The following is a 17,087-nucleotide window of genomic DNA, read 5'->3' on the forward strand; positions in this document are numbered from 1 at the left end:
CACTCTCTCACTCTCTTTCCCTGTGATGCCTGTGCATAGACTTTGACGGCCCTCCCTCTCTCACACCCTGAAAACAGCGGGGCCAGGTAGCAGAACAGAGGCCCCCCCTTCCCTCTCCGCTCCACTAGGACAACCCCCTCTGCAATGATCCACTGTGGAGCCTCTGGCAAAACCACACCCTAACAGAACGCCACACCCCTCAAGCCACACCCCCCGGTGTGGAGCTTGACTGGGAGCACTCAGCACACACACACGTAACGCACACTCCTCTCTCTCTCTCTCTCTCACTCCAATGCCCGCCATCCAGCCCGAAGACGCAGCTTTTTATAAAGGAACTGCGATGCCCTTAACCCATGCTCCCGAGATCTTGTTCATGATCACTCAATTCTACACTGCAAATCCCCCTTGCGATACCCTTTCTCCACAGCTTCCAGAATACATCAGCTTGACTTGTTTTACTTAATCACAGCTATCATTCAACAGCTGATACCACTTGCTTTGCTGTTGCACACAAGCCACCAATAGCAACAACAACAACAACAACACTAACAAACAGCCGTTGCTCTACAAGCTGCCTCTAGCTTTTCGCCAATCGCCGCCACAGATACAGACACACCACAGCCATACTCAATATGCCTTCGACCACGACATCAATGGGACGTCCCCTCTCAGACGAATCTTCCAGCTCCAAGTCCTCCAAGCGCAAGGGTATGTCCCTCTGTCTCTGTCTCTCCCCCACACGTCACAGCTGACACTTGCTTCTCTCACAGGCACCCGCAGTGTCTCGACCCTTACGCCGTCGCAGCTGGCCCGCAAGCGCGCCAACGACCGCGAGGCGCAGCGCGCCATCCGCGCCCGCACCAAGGAGCACATTGAGCGCCTGGAGCGCGAGCTCGAGGAGCTACGCAGCCACCAGAACCGCGACCGCACCCTGCAAGACCTGCTGCGCCGCAACAAGGCCCTCGAGGACGAGCTCAGCCGCCTGCGCGAGTCGATGGGCATGTCCATGGCCGGGTCGCCCTACTCAGCCACTGCCGGCTACGACGAGCAGCAGCAGCACACTCCGCACGCCGCCACCGCCCCCTCGCCCCGAATGTCTCCCCTTGCCGGCTCGGCCGACTACAACCCCCTGCCCGACTACGGCCAGCACTACGTCGCCATGTCCGGCAGCAGTGTCGACTCGTGGGCAGCCGGTGTGCCCTCGCACATGAGCTCCAACGTCTCCAGCCCCTCGTCCTCGGCCGATGACTACGTCTCCGGCTACATCCCGACCAGCGTGCCCACCTCCATGATGCCCACCTCCAATAGCCTCGAGTCCCTCGATGAGTTTCGCATGAACAACATGCAGATGCAGGGCGTCCCTACTTCCGTCTACATGCAGCAGCAGCAGCATCAGCAACAGTCCCAGCAACACCAGCAACAGTCCCAGCAGCCTCCTCAGCATGGCTCATCCCAAGGCGACTGGCCCATGTACAACGTCTACTACAACTCGCAACTGTCCAAGAGTGGCGAGGCCTGCCTCTCCCGATAGACTGCCATGACGGCATGAAGAGAGATGGGAATAAAAAGGTTTGAGTGGGCGGATGACTGGCGGATGACTGGCGGCGCAAACAGCTCTACTCAAGGCAATCTCTTGTCTACTGAGAGATGGCGACTACGCTTCGTCAGCCTCTCACGGTAACCATCTCCGATAACGCTCCACGCCAAGTACTCGCCCACCCTCTGAGAAGAAGAAAAAAAAACGGAAAGCTCTGTGCGCAAAAAGGTCGCCTAGAATTGTAACATTACTTTTGGAGTTTTTTTGAACTTGGCAGGACTTCCAAGCTTCTTTGGGAACGGGGTTGCATCAAAAGAGACAAACATGGTCTTGAGTGTTTATGCATTGTGGTTGGAGGGGGGGGGGGGCAAAGCCTTGTTTTTTCTTGATTTTGACACGGCGCAACAGACACTGCACAGGCATTGGAGCGCAACTCCAGCGGTGCTTATGACATGACAATGGGTTACAAATATGTAGACAGGATATCGGAGTTATTTTGACAACTGTTGCTTTTCGGCAGATACATTTTGGGATGGGAATAGCATGCATTGATTTTGTCAAGATACTAGTTTATCACTTGAACTGAATCATTTAGTTCATATTCTGCATAGAAAGCATGAATACTACCTTTTTGTTTTCCCAGTCTCTTTTAGCGGTCTGTCTTGCCGGTCTTTTTTTACGCAGTTTGTTCTACCCGGCTACATATCTGTCGTCCGAGTATGACGTGCTCTACAAGGTTTCTGTACGTGTACGGAAACCAGCCGACCGACAAGCAACCAGCCAGGAAGATGCCCACAACGACAACGAGGTAGCATAGATACAACGTTGTAGGGCGACATTGCAGAAATGATGGAAAAAAAGCGACCAGGGGAGGGAAGAAGAAACAGGGGATCCAAATCCATCTCGATTATTTTTAACATCTTTTGACAGCGTGTGGTGGGGTGTCCTAAAACTATAAAAAATAAAAATAAAAATCAAAAAAGGAATAAATAAACGAAAAAGCAGAAGAGGAGAAGCGCAAGGAGCCATATGGGCACTTGAAACAATGGCAACATGAAGCAGAGCGCGAAAGTGCGGTCAATAGAAGCAATGGAGGCGTCCCCTCCCCAAAGCAGAAAAAGAGATGCCAACGAATCAGGGTCAGCCAAGAGGAGGGAGGGGTCCCGTACGGTGGTGGGCGTCTGGAGTTGGAAGAGCTGTATCTGCTCATTGGAGTCATGGCATGCAGAACCGACAACGACAAATTGGTTGAACCAGTGAGAGACTCCCGTTGATTCGGCATGTGTGCATGTGTGCATGCATGTATGTGTTGTATGTGTTTGTGCGGTGATTGCCGATGCAGACTCAGCAGTCCACGTGTTGGGTAGAAGATGGGGGATTAGGTTTACATTTCTTGATGCAGAGAGCAAGGCAAGTTCTACTGATGATTAGTTTGATGGCATCTATCGTTGATGAGATTGGGTTTCGAGGGCGTAATTGCCAGGCGGGAACGGCTGTGTGTTGCGCTTTGACGGCCAGAGTGGATAACAAGCAAGTTCTGCGAATGAGATGGTAGAGTGTGTGTGGGCTTGTTCTCTGCGAACATTGATAGTACCCATGCATGACAAAAGCACGATGGGTTGTTTCCTATTCAATTGCCATTCCCATCTTGGGAGGGAGGGGTAAATAGGGAAGAGTTGTATGGGGGAGGGGGGACGTTGTAAGAATTAGTGACTACGGAACCAATGATCTGGTCTTGGCTTCTCAAACTGTTACGTGCCATCAATCGTCTGGAGGCCTGTCATGAGTAAACTTTCTCTCAAAAGACGACAGAAAGAGCAACAGCGGAGTACACGAAAAGTTGACGCAAAGAAGAGGGGGGGAAAAGGGAAGGGAGGGGGGGGGAGGATCCCGACGATGGTGCAAAACACGTCAGGACACAGACGTCCTCTGACAGGGGGGGGAGGCCAACCATGCCCGTGGGAACCAAAGAAGTGGCTTTTTCTGAACTGTTGTCAAGCGGATAGCTTTTGCGGCCCGCTGCCATGTCAAGAAGAAAAAAAATGGGAGGGTGGGAGGGAGAGAGAGGGGGGTCGGGTATCTACGCGATGTGATGTGCTGGCCGGGAACTTGACTAAGTACAATAGGCAGAGTTGAAAAGAGGAGATTAGAGAACAACAAGGTTAAAAAGAAAAAGCCGAAATATAGTTGCACGAATGAAACCAATAGTAGACAATGCGGTCGATCATATATGTTGGGCCCCTATAAGTTATTGCCCGCTGCTGGTTTTGGCTCGATAACCCTTATTACCCGTAGTTATAGGCTGGTCTGCCCGCCGCGGGTATGTACACATACATGTATGACCTGCATTGTTAGCGGAGCGAGCAAGGAGAAAGAAGCGACAGCTTGTGTGGGAAAAAGAAAAAAGGCCCCCTTGGTTGCTAGCATCGACCCGAATCAAAAAGTAAATCGGACAATCGAGGGAATCGAGGGGGGGGGGGGGGGGATAACCGATAGCTCGGTGCCGAAAACGAACCAGGGTCCATTTGCCTTTTCTTTCTTTGCCGTCTCTGTCCAATTGTGTATTATGCCTTTTGTACCCGAATGGTGGGCGACGGATAAGGAATTCCGTCGAGTTGTGTGACGTTTTGATAACAAACTCGGTATATTATTGACGGAACCAGCCCATCGGGAGGGAGCATAGGCCCTCTTTCTTTTTTTTTTTTCTTTCTTTTTTTCACAATGTCAATCAATGAATAGTAACATGATTGACCTTGCAGATATGACTAGCAAAGAGCAAGTAAATCATGTGGTGACTTGTAAAAAAACGCACGCACGCACGTACGCATGCACGCACACGCCCTCTCGACGTGCTGCGAATCCAAACGAGCGGTGATATGCCATTTTTTGGGTGGCGTCAACCTTTTTTTTTTTTTTTGGGGTTGCATGCAGATTGCCAATTCTCGCTCGCATTTGTGCTCACCATCGTTCAATTTTTTTTTTCCTTCCTTGTTCATGTACGTTGTATGCACGGCGGACCCCCACCAGCGGCGCGCCATCTCCACGGTTCGGCTATTGCACGGCTAATGGGATCGTAGATGTGCAAAAAAAAGGCCCGAGATGGCAGCGGTAAGAGGGTTTTGTGGCGGAGACGACATTTTTTTTGTGTGAAATGGCGGACAAGTGCTGAAATGGCTGTCAAGAGATCAAGGAATATGTCGATGAATGAGTCGGCAAAGGGAAGAGGACCTTGTTCTGCTGAGATGCTACCTACCTACCCTTGCGTTTAGGCAGATTGTTGGCGGCCCGCGACAGCACACAAATACACCACACCAGACCACATTACACCGCACCACACCACTGCACAATCAGTACGCTACACCACACCAATCACAATAGCATTGTGTCGAGGCATCCCACCTTCTAGAAGGCCGCGAGCGCGATTCCACCCCCTCCCTCGGGAACGCGATGAACCCACCCCGCGAAACACAAGGGCCTGCCATGTCGCATGTCTAGGAGTGGTTTTGGGTTCTTGCAAGATGGCGCACTCGCACTGAGATGAAATGCACCAGTACGAATAGAGTCACGAGGCGCGTGTTAAGGGGCCCCCTTCCTTCGTTGTGCCATGTTTCATCAAGACATGCTTATGCAAACGGAAATGGCAGCAGCAGCAGCAGCAGCAGCTGCTGCTGCTGCTGCTGCTGCTGCTGCACGCACTCTGTCAATCAGTCAGTCCCCTGTTGGGCTGAGCTAGTGTGCAGCCAGCATGCAGGTTTCAACTGAGCTTCCGATACTCGATACTGGCCCTGCTGGCAACTGATTTATCGGAATTGTACAATCGAGTAATTACCGAGTACGTATTACAAGCGAAGCGGTCGTTGGAAGCGGAAAGCCCACCTACCCACCCCCTCGGGCCTGATTATCGCGAAACTCGACGTCCATGCATCTCGAGGTGTGTCTGTGTTGCGATTGCTTTTGTGGCTGCTGAATGATGTACTGATTACATGCCAACAAATGCTTTTTCTTTTTAGCCAACGCCACGACGCCAAATCGTGCAAGCATGATGCCTGATCAAAGGAAAACTAGTGGCGGCTAATCGTACTGAGGAATCACATTTGCGGCCGCCCAGACAAATCAACCCTCCCTCAATAGGCTCGATAACCACAAAGGCGTCATGTCATGAATCTGCAGTGGAATGCGTGCCAAGCAGTCGGGTGATCGTTGCAAAGCCGTGGTGGGGGGGAAAACGCTCGGCCTTGTTTCCCCTCTCCTCATCGACCACGATTAAGCCATAGACTAAATAAACTATTGTTTGTAGACGTGATAGACTATCGAATTGGCGGCCAAAAAAAGGCTGTCAAGCAAGTGCTGGAGGGAGGGCTGACTAAAAGTGGCTGGTGGCGGTCAGGGCTCAATAACACATTGTTCAAGAGCGATTCGCAAACTTGTTGTCAACCATGCGTTGCAAAACAAAGCACAACAAAACACGTTTCAATTTCTCTTCTTTTCTTTTCTTTTCTTTTCTCTCTTTGACTTGAAAGCGTTTGCATTAGTTGTTCCATTGGCGTGGCTTTGACGTGAAAAAATGTTTGGAGCGTCTCAGTTGTGACATTCCGCACTGACGAACCCTCACCAGCCACCACGACTGCCGATCACGATGTCGATCCCCTAGCACCCCTAGCTATGTATGTACAGATAGAGGCGCTAACGAGATGGAGGCGTTTTGAGGCGTTTTACTTTTTTCTTTCCGCCTCTGGTTTGCGCTGGGGCTTAAATGAAAGAAGTTGAATGTGATCTTTTGGTGTAATACAGAGGGTGTGCGGCGGAAATTTCCGTCGTTGACGAGGGCAAGAAAGGGCGCGCAATGTGTGGCTGAATAGCTTGACGCCAGCGAGCCTTTTGACAATGGGTTGTCGCGAATCGAGCTTACGGGCGTTTGCCTCTACTCAGCTGGAGGCTGGATTGGGCTGCACTTCGGCATTTCCATCATTGAGGAAAAGAAGAGGAAAAAAGATGTTGTTCAAGAAAATTGAATCGGAAGAGCTTTTTGCCACGAGGCTGACCGCGCAACGTCGGGCGCAATCAACTCAGCCAGGTCATCATCAGCGTGCACGGGTTGCACCATTATCTTCAGCGGCAATGCCACAAGCCAAACAATATCAACAAACCGTTGGCTTGGTCTTTCCGCTGTCCTAGCGCATCTTGTCCGGGCTGGCAGGACTGAAACTGAACCTCTCAGGTGGCGGCGATTACAAAAAAGATGATGGCATACACGTCCAACATAGGTAGGTACTTGATCGTAACTAGCCCACGCTACCAGGCATCGTTTACGCAGGCAGGGTGCAGCCACAGCAGAGAAGGCTCTAAAGTTGGCTTATCCTGCACGCTGACTGCTTTGTCAAGTAATAACTGTAGCCCGCCCGCAGACTAAACGACCAGGCTTTTTCTGGTCAAGCGATGAGCTGAAATGCAGCGACGCTTACAAATGTCTTGGGGGTTTCGAACATAGAACCCTTTAAGTAAATACTTGGTGTGGATGATTTCTTTTTCCCTCTGGGGCAATTGAGCTTTGGTGGTTGGCACGCGGGTAACAAAAAAATGGCCTACAGTGGGAGTACTGAAGATTAGCTACCTATATTTAAATAATTCTTAATAAATCCTAGAAAATGTCCATCTAGCTAAAATAAAGACGAGATTAAATTTTAGTGTCTAAATTATCTCTTATATCTTTTATTAGTTTCTTAAATATTTTCTATCATTTTCTATTCTATGCACCTTTCGTTAAAAGTATAATGCGGACGCCTGCGAGAATGGGCCAGCTTTTTTGTCACCCCCTTGGTTGGTTACTACCTATACATGCGCTGGCCGCGGGGGCCCGACGGAGTGTATGCTGTTATTACTGGTAGCTCGGCACTTGGTACGCCGTACCTAGCTTGTACGGAGTCCGCTTATTCATATCAAGCTCACGCCTTCCGAGCTTGCCGGCCGGGAAGCTCAAAGATGCCATCGCTGTTCTCACGTGCTGACACGAGACTTGCAGGGCTCGTGAGACAGATACAGCACGTCCCCTTTGGAGGAGGCTCATGAAGAGCACAAAGAACCCGACTGGCAGCAGACGGCGCGGGCGTGCGTGCGTGTGTGTGTGTGTGTGTGTTGGTAACAGGTAAAGACGGCGCATCACCGAGGGGGTCCAAGGGGTCGCATCATCAGGGAGCCGTCGGCCCTTTTCTCAACTGCATAAACAACAAACTGCACGTCGATTTCAAGCTATGCCATCTTCATCACCGCTCTCCCCTGCCTGCCTTTCTTCAGCTGTTGCAAGTTGAATGGTCAATGCCCTGTCCGCCGGCCTGAAATCCTGCCCTGACCGCCGCCCAAAACGATCCCAAACGGTGTCCAATAAAGACGTGAAGGCAGGCAGGCAGGCAGCCCATTGTTCCCCCCTCCCTCCCAAACCGAGACCAGACGGATGAGAGGCAGGCGAATTACAGCGCCCAACGCCCCGTTGAATAGCAACAATGGAGACCCGTCTAAAGGCTGGGAAGCAGGACAGGAGGAAAGAAAAACCCACAATACTGCTCATCTTTTACCTGGCCGTCGTCTCGTCCCTCCACATCTGCAACAATCTAGAAGCAAATCTAGAAGGCTCCGCCGCCGGCGTCCACTATGCGCATCTCCACACACATCGGGCAGTCTTCATTCCTTATTGTCATTGCGAAGCCTGAAGCCAACTAAGAGAGAGAAAAAAAAAGGAAAATAAGAAAAGATTAGAGTTTAAGCTTGTGAATGAGCCTAGACGAGGCCAAAACGGACTCACTAAACTCGGAAGCCAAGGCCCGCGCCATGTCAAGGCAATTAACAAGCCCCGCTAAATCCCCCCCCCCCATGTCTCCAAGGCAGAATCAAAGAAGAAGAAGTCAAAAAGAGCCACTAGACGTTGGAAGCGATGTGACACCGTCTCAGATTTCGACGGAGGTTCGGAAACCCATTTCCGGCTTGGAAAAAAAGCCGGGACGTTGGCCTCACCTCAAACCTCCGGCGAGCCAGCCTCCCTTCGGCAGTGAATAGCGTGGGACAACTTTATTGCAAACTCGCTTCGGTTAGAAAAAAAGTAAAAAGAAATAAAAAGAAATAAAGAACAAATTTAACTACTAATAAAGCGACGGCGGGGACTAGCAAGCAAAAAGGGGCGAGTAAAGCCCGGATATCGTTGGCGGTAGCCGGGCTCCCCTGGGTAAAAAGTCGGGCTTGAGTCCAGAGGAAAAATATGCAATAATATAGCTTTCATATGGGGTGTGTGCGTGAAGGAGGCGGCGGTCATGCCCTGCCTGTACTTGGTAGCCCGTACATTCCAGCGTGGCAAGGCTTGCTCTCCCTTTCCTCCGACTGGACATGGCATAGCAGAAATGCGCCCCAAAGGAGGAGGGTGAAGAGAAAGTTTTCTTGTTCCCCTGCACAAAGGATCGCCTCGCAGTTTGCCGACTGAGACAAAAGTGTCCCCGACGTCATTAAGCATGGCTGTCGAGCACGTCCGTACTCGGGCATGTCCAGGTTGCCAGTCTTTTTTTCTTGTCATGGCCTGAACAGGGTATGCAGCCACCCATCACGATCATACTCGAAATGCATGGCTCGTACGGAGGGTAACACTTTGTTGTCTTAAAAGCACCACAAGGCGCTGAACTCGCGGCAAAATGAGGCTACGATGCCCCAGTTGTGGTATGCTGGCCCTGTAACTAGGCCTTTTCGTTATGTGGGCGTCCATTGTCACGCCCAAGTACTCCGTCGAGGGTCCGTCAGACATCCCCCCTTGCAGCCGTTTTCTGCTTGCCATGTAACATGGCGTTCGGCCTCGGTCCATCGTCCTCAAACTGACCAGCGAGAAGCTTTCTCCTCTTGCTTCTCCTCGCTGTTCAGTAACGATGCATTCGAGGGCGCGCCCGGGGGGGGGGGGAGGACAACGCGGAGTTGCAAAACACGAAACGCTGATCCCGGTTAGAGATTGACAGGGAACAGGGGTCCGGGCTTCTGGAAGCAATGGAGATGGTTGGGAAACTTGGGGGGAGTTGTGTGTGTGTGTGTGTGTGTGGAGATCTGGAGAGCTGGACGAGACAAAAAGACACACGCCACCACCACCACTGAACAACAATGAATGGGCATCCACAAACTTGCTAGTAGGCGAATGCGCACAGAAGGTTGTGTGTGTGGGCGGAACGAGGTTTTCCTCTCACTGAAGGAAAAAAAAAAAGAAAAAAAAAAAAAACTGCGAGCATTGTCCGGATGCCAAATTTAATGCCGTCAGACCGTCAGGGGATCATCATCATCATCATCATGCTTTGATGCCTTTGGGTGCTGAGAGCCAGACTTGCGGCGGTGTTTTTGTGATTTGTCTTGCCAGCACCAATATGTCTGCTTTCCCCAAACTACCTAGTAGTCAATGCAACCGCATTGGGCGCGCTCGTCCTTTGGGGGCAGCAAGATTGAACTTTGTTCTAGAAGTTCTGCATAGAAAGGGCAACCCTTGGCTTTGTCGAGTTGTCATGCGCCACAGCGCCAGGGAGTCGACAAGGGAGTTTTCGAACCCCCCCTCCCTACCTAGTAACGACGTACACCTCTATCTAATCAGTTAATGTACGGATACATTGTCTGCCTTCTAATCGCAAGGCTCGCAGGCTCCCAACAGCGCTGCAGTAATGGGACCACTATGCGAGGCTGGGAGCGCCGATTGGTCTCGATAGCCTGACCAAACTCGCGCCTTGTACGAGGTTGCCTATTGCCGGTCCATACAGAAGCCACCGAATCTTGCGTAACATCTTTCGAATCTCGTGTAACGACGGACTATTTTTGCCTGCTGGCGTGCTGCGGCGCGGCTCGCACGGGAGACGACGGGTGAAGGGCTCGTTCATATGCGGTCTGGTGATTGCTGTGGCGTGGGTGCGCGCGCGCGTGAGCCCACCGCCGTCGCCGCCTGTGTGTGAGGTTGCGACGGACCGCGTTAAATTCCGCGTGCTGGGAGGTTCATCTTGTCCGCCTCTCCCGGACGACGACGACGACGATCATGTGAAGCGGTAAGAAGAGGGAGGGCCGATGAGAGGCTCGATAAAACGTCACATTCGCAAAAAGACTTGCACATGCAAAGCGGTGGGACGCAATGTCGCGATAGCTGGCCGCCAAGGAGATTTACGATTCCAAGAGTCAATCTGAGTGGACGGCAGCGACTTCCGATTAAAAGACCGCCCACACGGGGACGTTATTTGACCGCTGAGCTGCACGATCATGACAATATATGGGATGTAGAGGCAGAGGGAGATTCTGACTGGACAAGTGGTTTTTGAGTGGTCCCCGAGCGACAGGCTACTACTGCAACAACTAAATTGGTTGATGGTTGGCTACAGTGGGTTGGTGTGGTTGGCTAGTTGATAATATTAGCTGCAGACCCAACGGTCTGGCAGCGCGCTCCAGAAACGAGCTAGAACCCATGGCGGTGCGTGCTTTGCGGTAACAGGTTGGTTCAGTGAAAGATTGCGCAGGCAAAAAGACGTGAGAGTTGTCTTGCGTCTAACTCTGGAAAAAAAAAAAACAAGGGCGGGTTTCTTCATTTACACGTACGTCTTTTGCTTGCTTCACATGTCGAGCGGTGTGCCGAGAATGCAACCTCAAATCTTTTCAGGCATAGACAAGATTAAAAAAAGAAAAACGATGACGATAACCGGCACTCGCGGCGCACCGAGGGGAGCAACCAAGAGGGTACGTGCGTGTTTGCGCCAGAACGGTATAGTGAGCCCTTGTCATCGGAATTTGAGACTTGATGGCCCTGCAGCGACTTCGTATTATCGTGATGCAACTGTCCCCCAAGCTACCAAGGTCCCCCGCCAACGACCAAGGGCGCCGAAAATGCCTCGATTTGGGAGAAGCGGTGACGTCCTTTGCCTCCGCCTCCAGCTCTCTTTATTTTACTTTTTTCTCTCTTTCTTGTCGAGGTTCCCAGCGCGCGGATTACGTATAGCTCGGACTCAAAACCACGCTCTGCGCGGCTAAACCGACATTGTCCAGTATCCCCAGATGATGCAAGCCACTCCTCCTTTCTTCCCAGAACAGCCATCGTTACCTTGCAATTTTAACAGTTTTGTTTCAAGTTGAGACGTTGGTGACGTGGAGAATGCCCTTGCTTCCTCTGCGCCCCCCCCTTCTTCTCGATGTTGTGCATTCCAGTCATCGTCTGTGCCTCTGTTTTATTCTTGGTAGGTTGGGCGCATCGGCGAGCCCTTGGCTTGCATTTTGCATTTTGAATCAGGTTCATCTAAAAATAATAATAATAAAAAAACAAAAAAAAATCAAAGCTGCAACAAAGGCAATGGGGAGAGGGAGGGGGCAGGCAGGGGCTTGATGGCTCGGTAGCCAGCCACTAGCCAGACAGCTAGCCACCCTGACAAGGCCTAATGACTGATTTGCTGGTACATTTGGGCTAAATAATCTCAAAAGAGCCCCAGTTTGTCGCTCTCTCAGCCTTGTCAATATTGCCCAAACGTTTAGCGGCGTGAGATCCTGCAGGCAGTGGCCGTTTGACCCATGTTGCTATGCAACGCACGGGCATGCAGAGACGAGATACCGCAATGACAAAATACGACCAAACGGTGGCGTCTTTCTTGTCAACTTGTTCATCCTTGTTTCAGTACAATCTGGATCAGACGAGTGCACGAGAATACTTTGATTGGTGATCATTTCATGCCTCTGTCGAAACAAGGCTCCATCGCCGTTCGCCTTCGGGGACTTGTATGTACTGGATCCTCTATATGCGCCCCAATTACGACGGCTAAATCTGGAATTATGCCGCACACCAAAACAAGACGCATTGGACATGACGTCCTCGTTCCGCCCAGGAACAATCTTGATTATTTCAATAAGTCGGAAGAAGTGGAAAAAGAAGAAGAAGAAAAAGAGGAGAACTATGAAAATCAATGCAAAAGAAAGCATCCACCAGCATAATTTACCGGTAGACCGACGTAGCAACGTAGCAGCGGGTACGACCAACTTTAGGCCTCATCACCGCCTCGAGCAACAAACGAAAAAGTACAGATGGAGATGATGGAAATTGCCTCTGCTACCTTGCCGCTGGGTCAATTCCGGTGTGCTATGCGCAAATTCAATGCCACAAGTTTCCGGCGTGCGCAAAGGCCGCCTTGTGTGAAATTTGGCCGTTGTGGTGAAGCCACCCCAAGGCAGAGGAGACAAGCACATGTGACTGACCGTACGGATACTGCTAGGAAAAAAGATACATGCTCCATGTCTGTAGATACATTCTGCAAGTACCCCAGCCAGACTATCGCAAAAGAGGCAAATGGTGGGCAAAGGGCGTGTGCATAAGCTAGCTCTTGCATTGTTTTTTATGGACTATACCCGCTTTCTCGACTGGGGCTTGACAAGAGGGGTTTTAGAATGTTCGAAAAGTCTTCCATCTCATCCACCACAACAAGGATCTTCCCTGCGCTCCCCTGCCCCCTGCTCATTTTGGCGTACGCCCCCCCTCCCCCCCGGTCGCGATTTTCTACGCTCCCATTCCACGTGGCGGGGGGCAGATCGCACGCGTCAAGGGCAAAGACGGCCGCCCCGTGCATCAATTCCATTGCGTGTACGGATGTATGCGTAGGAGGCAAAGGAGATGAGGCAACGCACCAGAGGGAACGCAAATAAAAGTGTAATCAACTTCAATGCGTATAGAAGATTAGTATTGAGTCCAACTTTGTTGTTTTGTCATACCTCCGTTGGTCGTTTTCGAGCCGTCGGGTAAAAGAATAGCGTTGGTGACGGTGGCCATTTCGACGTCATTGCCGAATGGTCTGTGGCGACGACTCATTTGCCTCTCTGGCCTGTTCTTTTCTTTCATTCTTTCTTTTTTTTTTTAAAGTTTTATTATTAATTTCAATAGTAGTTTTGTCAAAATTTTCACCCGTCTCTCAATTTTTTTCAGCCGTGTGTCGGACGGAGGGTGCCGATTCATCTGGTGTGGTGCGGCTGGCTGATCGGCGCTCGGCGGTTCGGTCAAAGTATCCGGCCAAGGCGTCTTACACACAATTGCCGCACACACGACCAACTAAGCTACCAAGTACGCGTTTGTGTGTTTACTATTACAAGGAATCAAGTCGATTGCAACATCTTGACGGATAGCCCGCCTCGTTCAATTATCAACATTGGCATCGTGTACTGAGCACCCACCACCCTCAGCACCCGCTCTCGCGGATCTCTGCGTCGTACCCAGTGTCCATCTCCCGCCACCATGACTCTTGCAAGTCGCCCTCTCGGGCTCCTCTTTTTGTACGATTCCGATCGCAACGGGATCAACGTTTCGCATCTTGTCTCCTTTTTTTTGTCCCGTTTGCTTTACTTTTTTGCCCACTTGCGTTTGCTGGCGCGGTCGCGTCGTTCGAGAGCCCCGACATGAAGCTTATTTCACAAAGTCCCATGCGGAGGCGGAGCAACACACAAACAAGCGATGCCGACGGGTCCTAGCTAATACGCGGCTTGAACATCCATCACAAGCTGAGTCGTGAGGTTTCGAGTGACGAAATAGATGTTGATTACGGCAAGACAGTGACGGCGGGTTTTGAGTTTTTGGGTGGAGGGGGGGGGGGGGGTTCGAGGTCGCAAGAGCTCATAGTCGCGCCCGCGGGTAAGCGCCGCGACCAGGACACGGATGGCGTGGTTCTCTTGCCTATTCGTAGCCTGAGCGAAGAGGAAACATGTTTCAGATGGGCTGTGCATTGCATTATAATGGTTCTGTGAATCTGCTCGCGCAGTTTCTACACGCCTCACCAAGAACCCGGGCCGGTCACAGAAACATGGAGTTGACACGTACAGGTCGATCGTAAAAGGTCCGATTTCCACTTATTGAGCTCCATCTGCAAACCTATGTGAATATGTTCATCCCGCCGCAAGTGGCTCGACATGTCTTGCTCAAACACCCCGTCGTGGCCTACCTGCTATTAGAAGAGGGCCTCGCTTAGGCATAATTCCAACAGTCGCAGTCTGCCCACTCGCCCCATCACGGCCTTTCCTGACCCGGAGTTTCGCCCGTGACAAAGCGTCTTTTGCCATCCAGGTTGAATTGAGGGCAAAATGCCGCGTTTCGAGGAAGATGAAGCACGTACACGGTCTTGGCCGGCCGGCGGGATAGCAAGTCAACCGCTAGGCAGGGATGAACCCCGGTAGGTTTTTGAGGATCGGAAGTTATCCGTCGGCAAGGCTTGAAAGGGAGTGCGATATGCAGACGTCGCTTTTCGACGGCTTGTACGGCCCTTGAAAAAATTACAGCTTTTTTTAAGCTTTGTCTCCGAGTCTGGGAAAATAAGCTCGAGGAGACCCGGAGCCCGGCTCTCGGAATTGGCGATACATTTGCCGTTAACCGCCGCCGCGCAAGCTTGCGCCCGAGCCGGCAGCCCTGCCGAGACCAATACTGCAAATAACCTCGATGACTGAATTCTTTGTAATCTTTTTGATCGCTCGGAATTATCACAACGGCCTTGCTTATATCCAAGCGTCGCTCAAACGGGCCGACATCACGCCACGCCCGGCCTGCATCTGTCCACCCATTCGTATCCACAGCCCATCTCCAGGATATGAATGCCGCAGGTTACACTCTCCAGGATATGTATCACCCTCAGGCGAAACAAAGGTAACACGGCGATGCCAAGAGCCAGCCTTGATTCAGCGGGCAAGTTACATGCAGAGCCATCTGCACGTGCGTGCCGCTGCAGACAAATGCAACTTATTATGCCGGTAGATGACTGAGGAAAGATGAACCGAGACAGTTGAAGCCTGTTGCCACCGTCTTGGCGGGGGTAAAAAGAAAAAGAGAGGCTAAAATTAACGCCCGGTGATTCCACTGCCGCATTTTCGTTTGTGTTCATGGTCTAGAATCAGCCTACCCTGCCCTATATCAGCGAGCATCTCCGGAAAACATCTGCCGCGGACATCACCTCCAGGACACATTCCCCTATCTATATGATGTATCCAAGCTCTGCCATTTTCGGCACCGGCAAACTTTGGTCTTTGCCGAGCAAAGTCCCTGCCTCTGAGACACTCTTGAACATGGTATGGTCCCGACGGCTTCTTGGCAGCGACTTCCGACGGCCTTGCCACCCTTTATTCCCCTCAACCGCGGTGGCAAGGTATATTAGACCAGCTTTTTTTGGTTTTCTTTTTCTTCATCGTCTGCCCGCGCGGCTGTTTTCCGGCCGTATTCGTCCCGGGCCGGCGGTCGCGATTGCCCACCCCGGCAGTGCCGCACGCCTACCCGTCGGCGACGGGCAGAAGAAATGGGAAATATGGTGGGCTCTGTGAGGCGTGTAGTTTTAGTTGTCGGTTTTTTTCGGGCGGCGCCGAGCGCGTGGGGAGGAGATTGCGGTACGATGCTACGGGCACGCTTCCTGCCGTGACTGTTTGTGGATGCGCGCAACGCGTGGGCTGCGAGGAAGTGAAATCCTGAGTATATAGGGTAGGGCGTATCAGTGTGGGTGTAGTACAATCAAACCTACTATTGGGCAAACCGATACCCAAACGATGGTGGTGAGCTGGTTTATCTGACCACGGCCAAGGTGAATGATGATGGAGTAAGCTCACGCAATAAGCTGCCCGCAGACTTGAAGGAGAAAAAAAACCGTCTGCACCACAAAACTGGCTCACATCAAACTCATCTACTCTGCGCTATAATATATTCTAGCAATGATCATTAGCCAATTATACTGATACTGATATCCGTCGCTGCCACGGGTAATAGCTCAAGTCCCTCAATTTCCACATCATATTTTCGTACACAAAAATACTTCTTATAAAACCTAATGAGCATAACTCACATCCAAAACCAGGGCATAATTCGTCTCACAGAGACTGTCTCTGTTCCTAACTAGCGGTGAGTTCTGAGTGTTGGGAGATGGCAGCTCAGCTCGACAAGAACCTGCTCAGCAACTATCTTGTTCGCGCGGCCCGGGCCGCCGCCCTTATGACAGTCTCCTGGATGGCAAGTATGCTTAAATGAAGAATTCCGATGCAAGTGTGTGTGAGAAAAAGGCCACGGGATTGTTTGGCAGATTTGCTTGACAACCAGAGACTGGTTCGGTCCAGACCAATATACACTACGAGAATGGCGCACATGATTAAAGAGCGCCCAAGGGACCACACTAATGCAGGTCAGGTTGTTTATTACAGAAAAGGTACCAAACAGTGCAAAAAGTATTGCTTTTCGCGGACCGAGTCGGCCGCACTAGACAAGTGACCGGGCGATATAAGTGCTGATCGGCATGATGCAACTGCACTACTGTGTGAGGGGGTATACATTGGCTAGCATGGAAATCTTTGACCATAAAGCAGCTTGCCGATAGGTGGTTCGGTAGATGTCAGGATGGTCAGTCTGATGCGCAGGACAAGAATCAGTTTGTTTCGTACTGCGGACGCTTGCTCTGGCGACTCTACAAGCTCCGGTCTGCTATTACGCCGCATCACCACAACTACTGACATCTAGCGGTGTTGTTTTGAGCGAGCTTGATGGGTCAAGGTCTGGCCGTATGCGCACCAGGTAAAA

At 51.3% G+C, this 17,087-nt stretch overlaps 1 protein-coding gene across 1 annotated transcript; it reads left to right on the forward strand.

Annotated features, from left to right (window-relative positions):
- Positions 1-632: 632 nt before the first annotated feature.
- BBA_04510 (bZIP transcription factor) lies at positions 633-1,531 on the forward strand (the record flags this gene model as incomplete). Its single annotated transcript, XM_008599607.1, has 2 exons — positions 633-708; positions 771-1,531. The coding sequence occupies 2 exons, from the start codon at positions 633-635 to the stop codon at positions 1,529-1,531; spliced, it is 837 nt and encodes a 278-aa protein (XP_008597829.1).
- Positions 1,532-17,087: the final 15,556 nt, after the last annotated feature.

The sequence above is a fragment of the Beauveria bassiana genome (assembly GCF_000280675.1).
Source record: "Beauveria bassiana ARSEF 2860 unplaced genomic scaffold BBA_S00010, whole genome shotgun sequence".
In the NCBI taxonomy this organism is placed as follows: Eukaryota; Fungi; Ascomycota; class Sordariomycetes; order Hypocreales; family Cordycipitaceae; genus Beauveria; species Beauveria bassiana.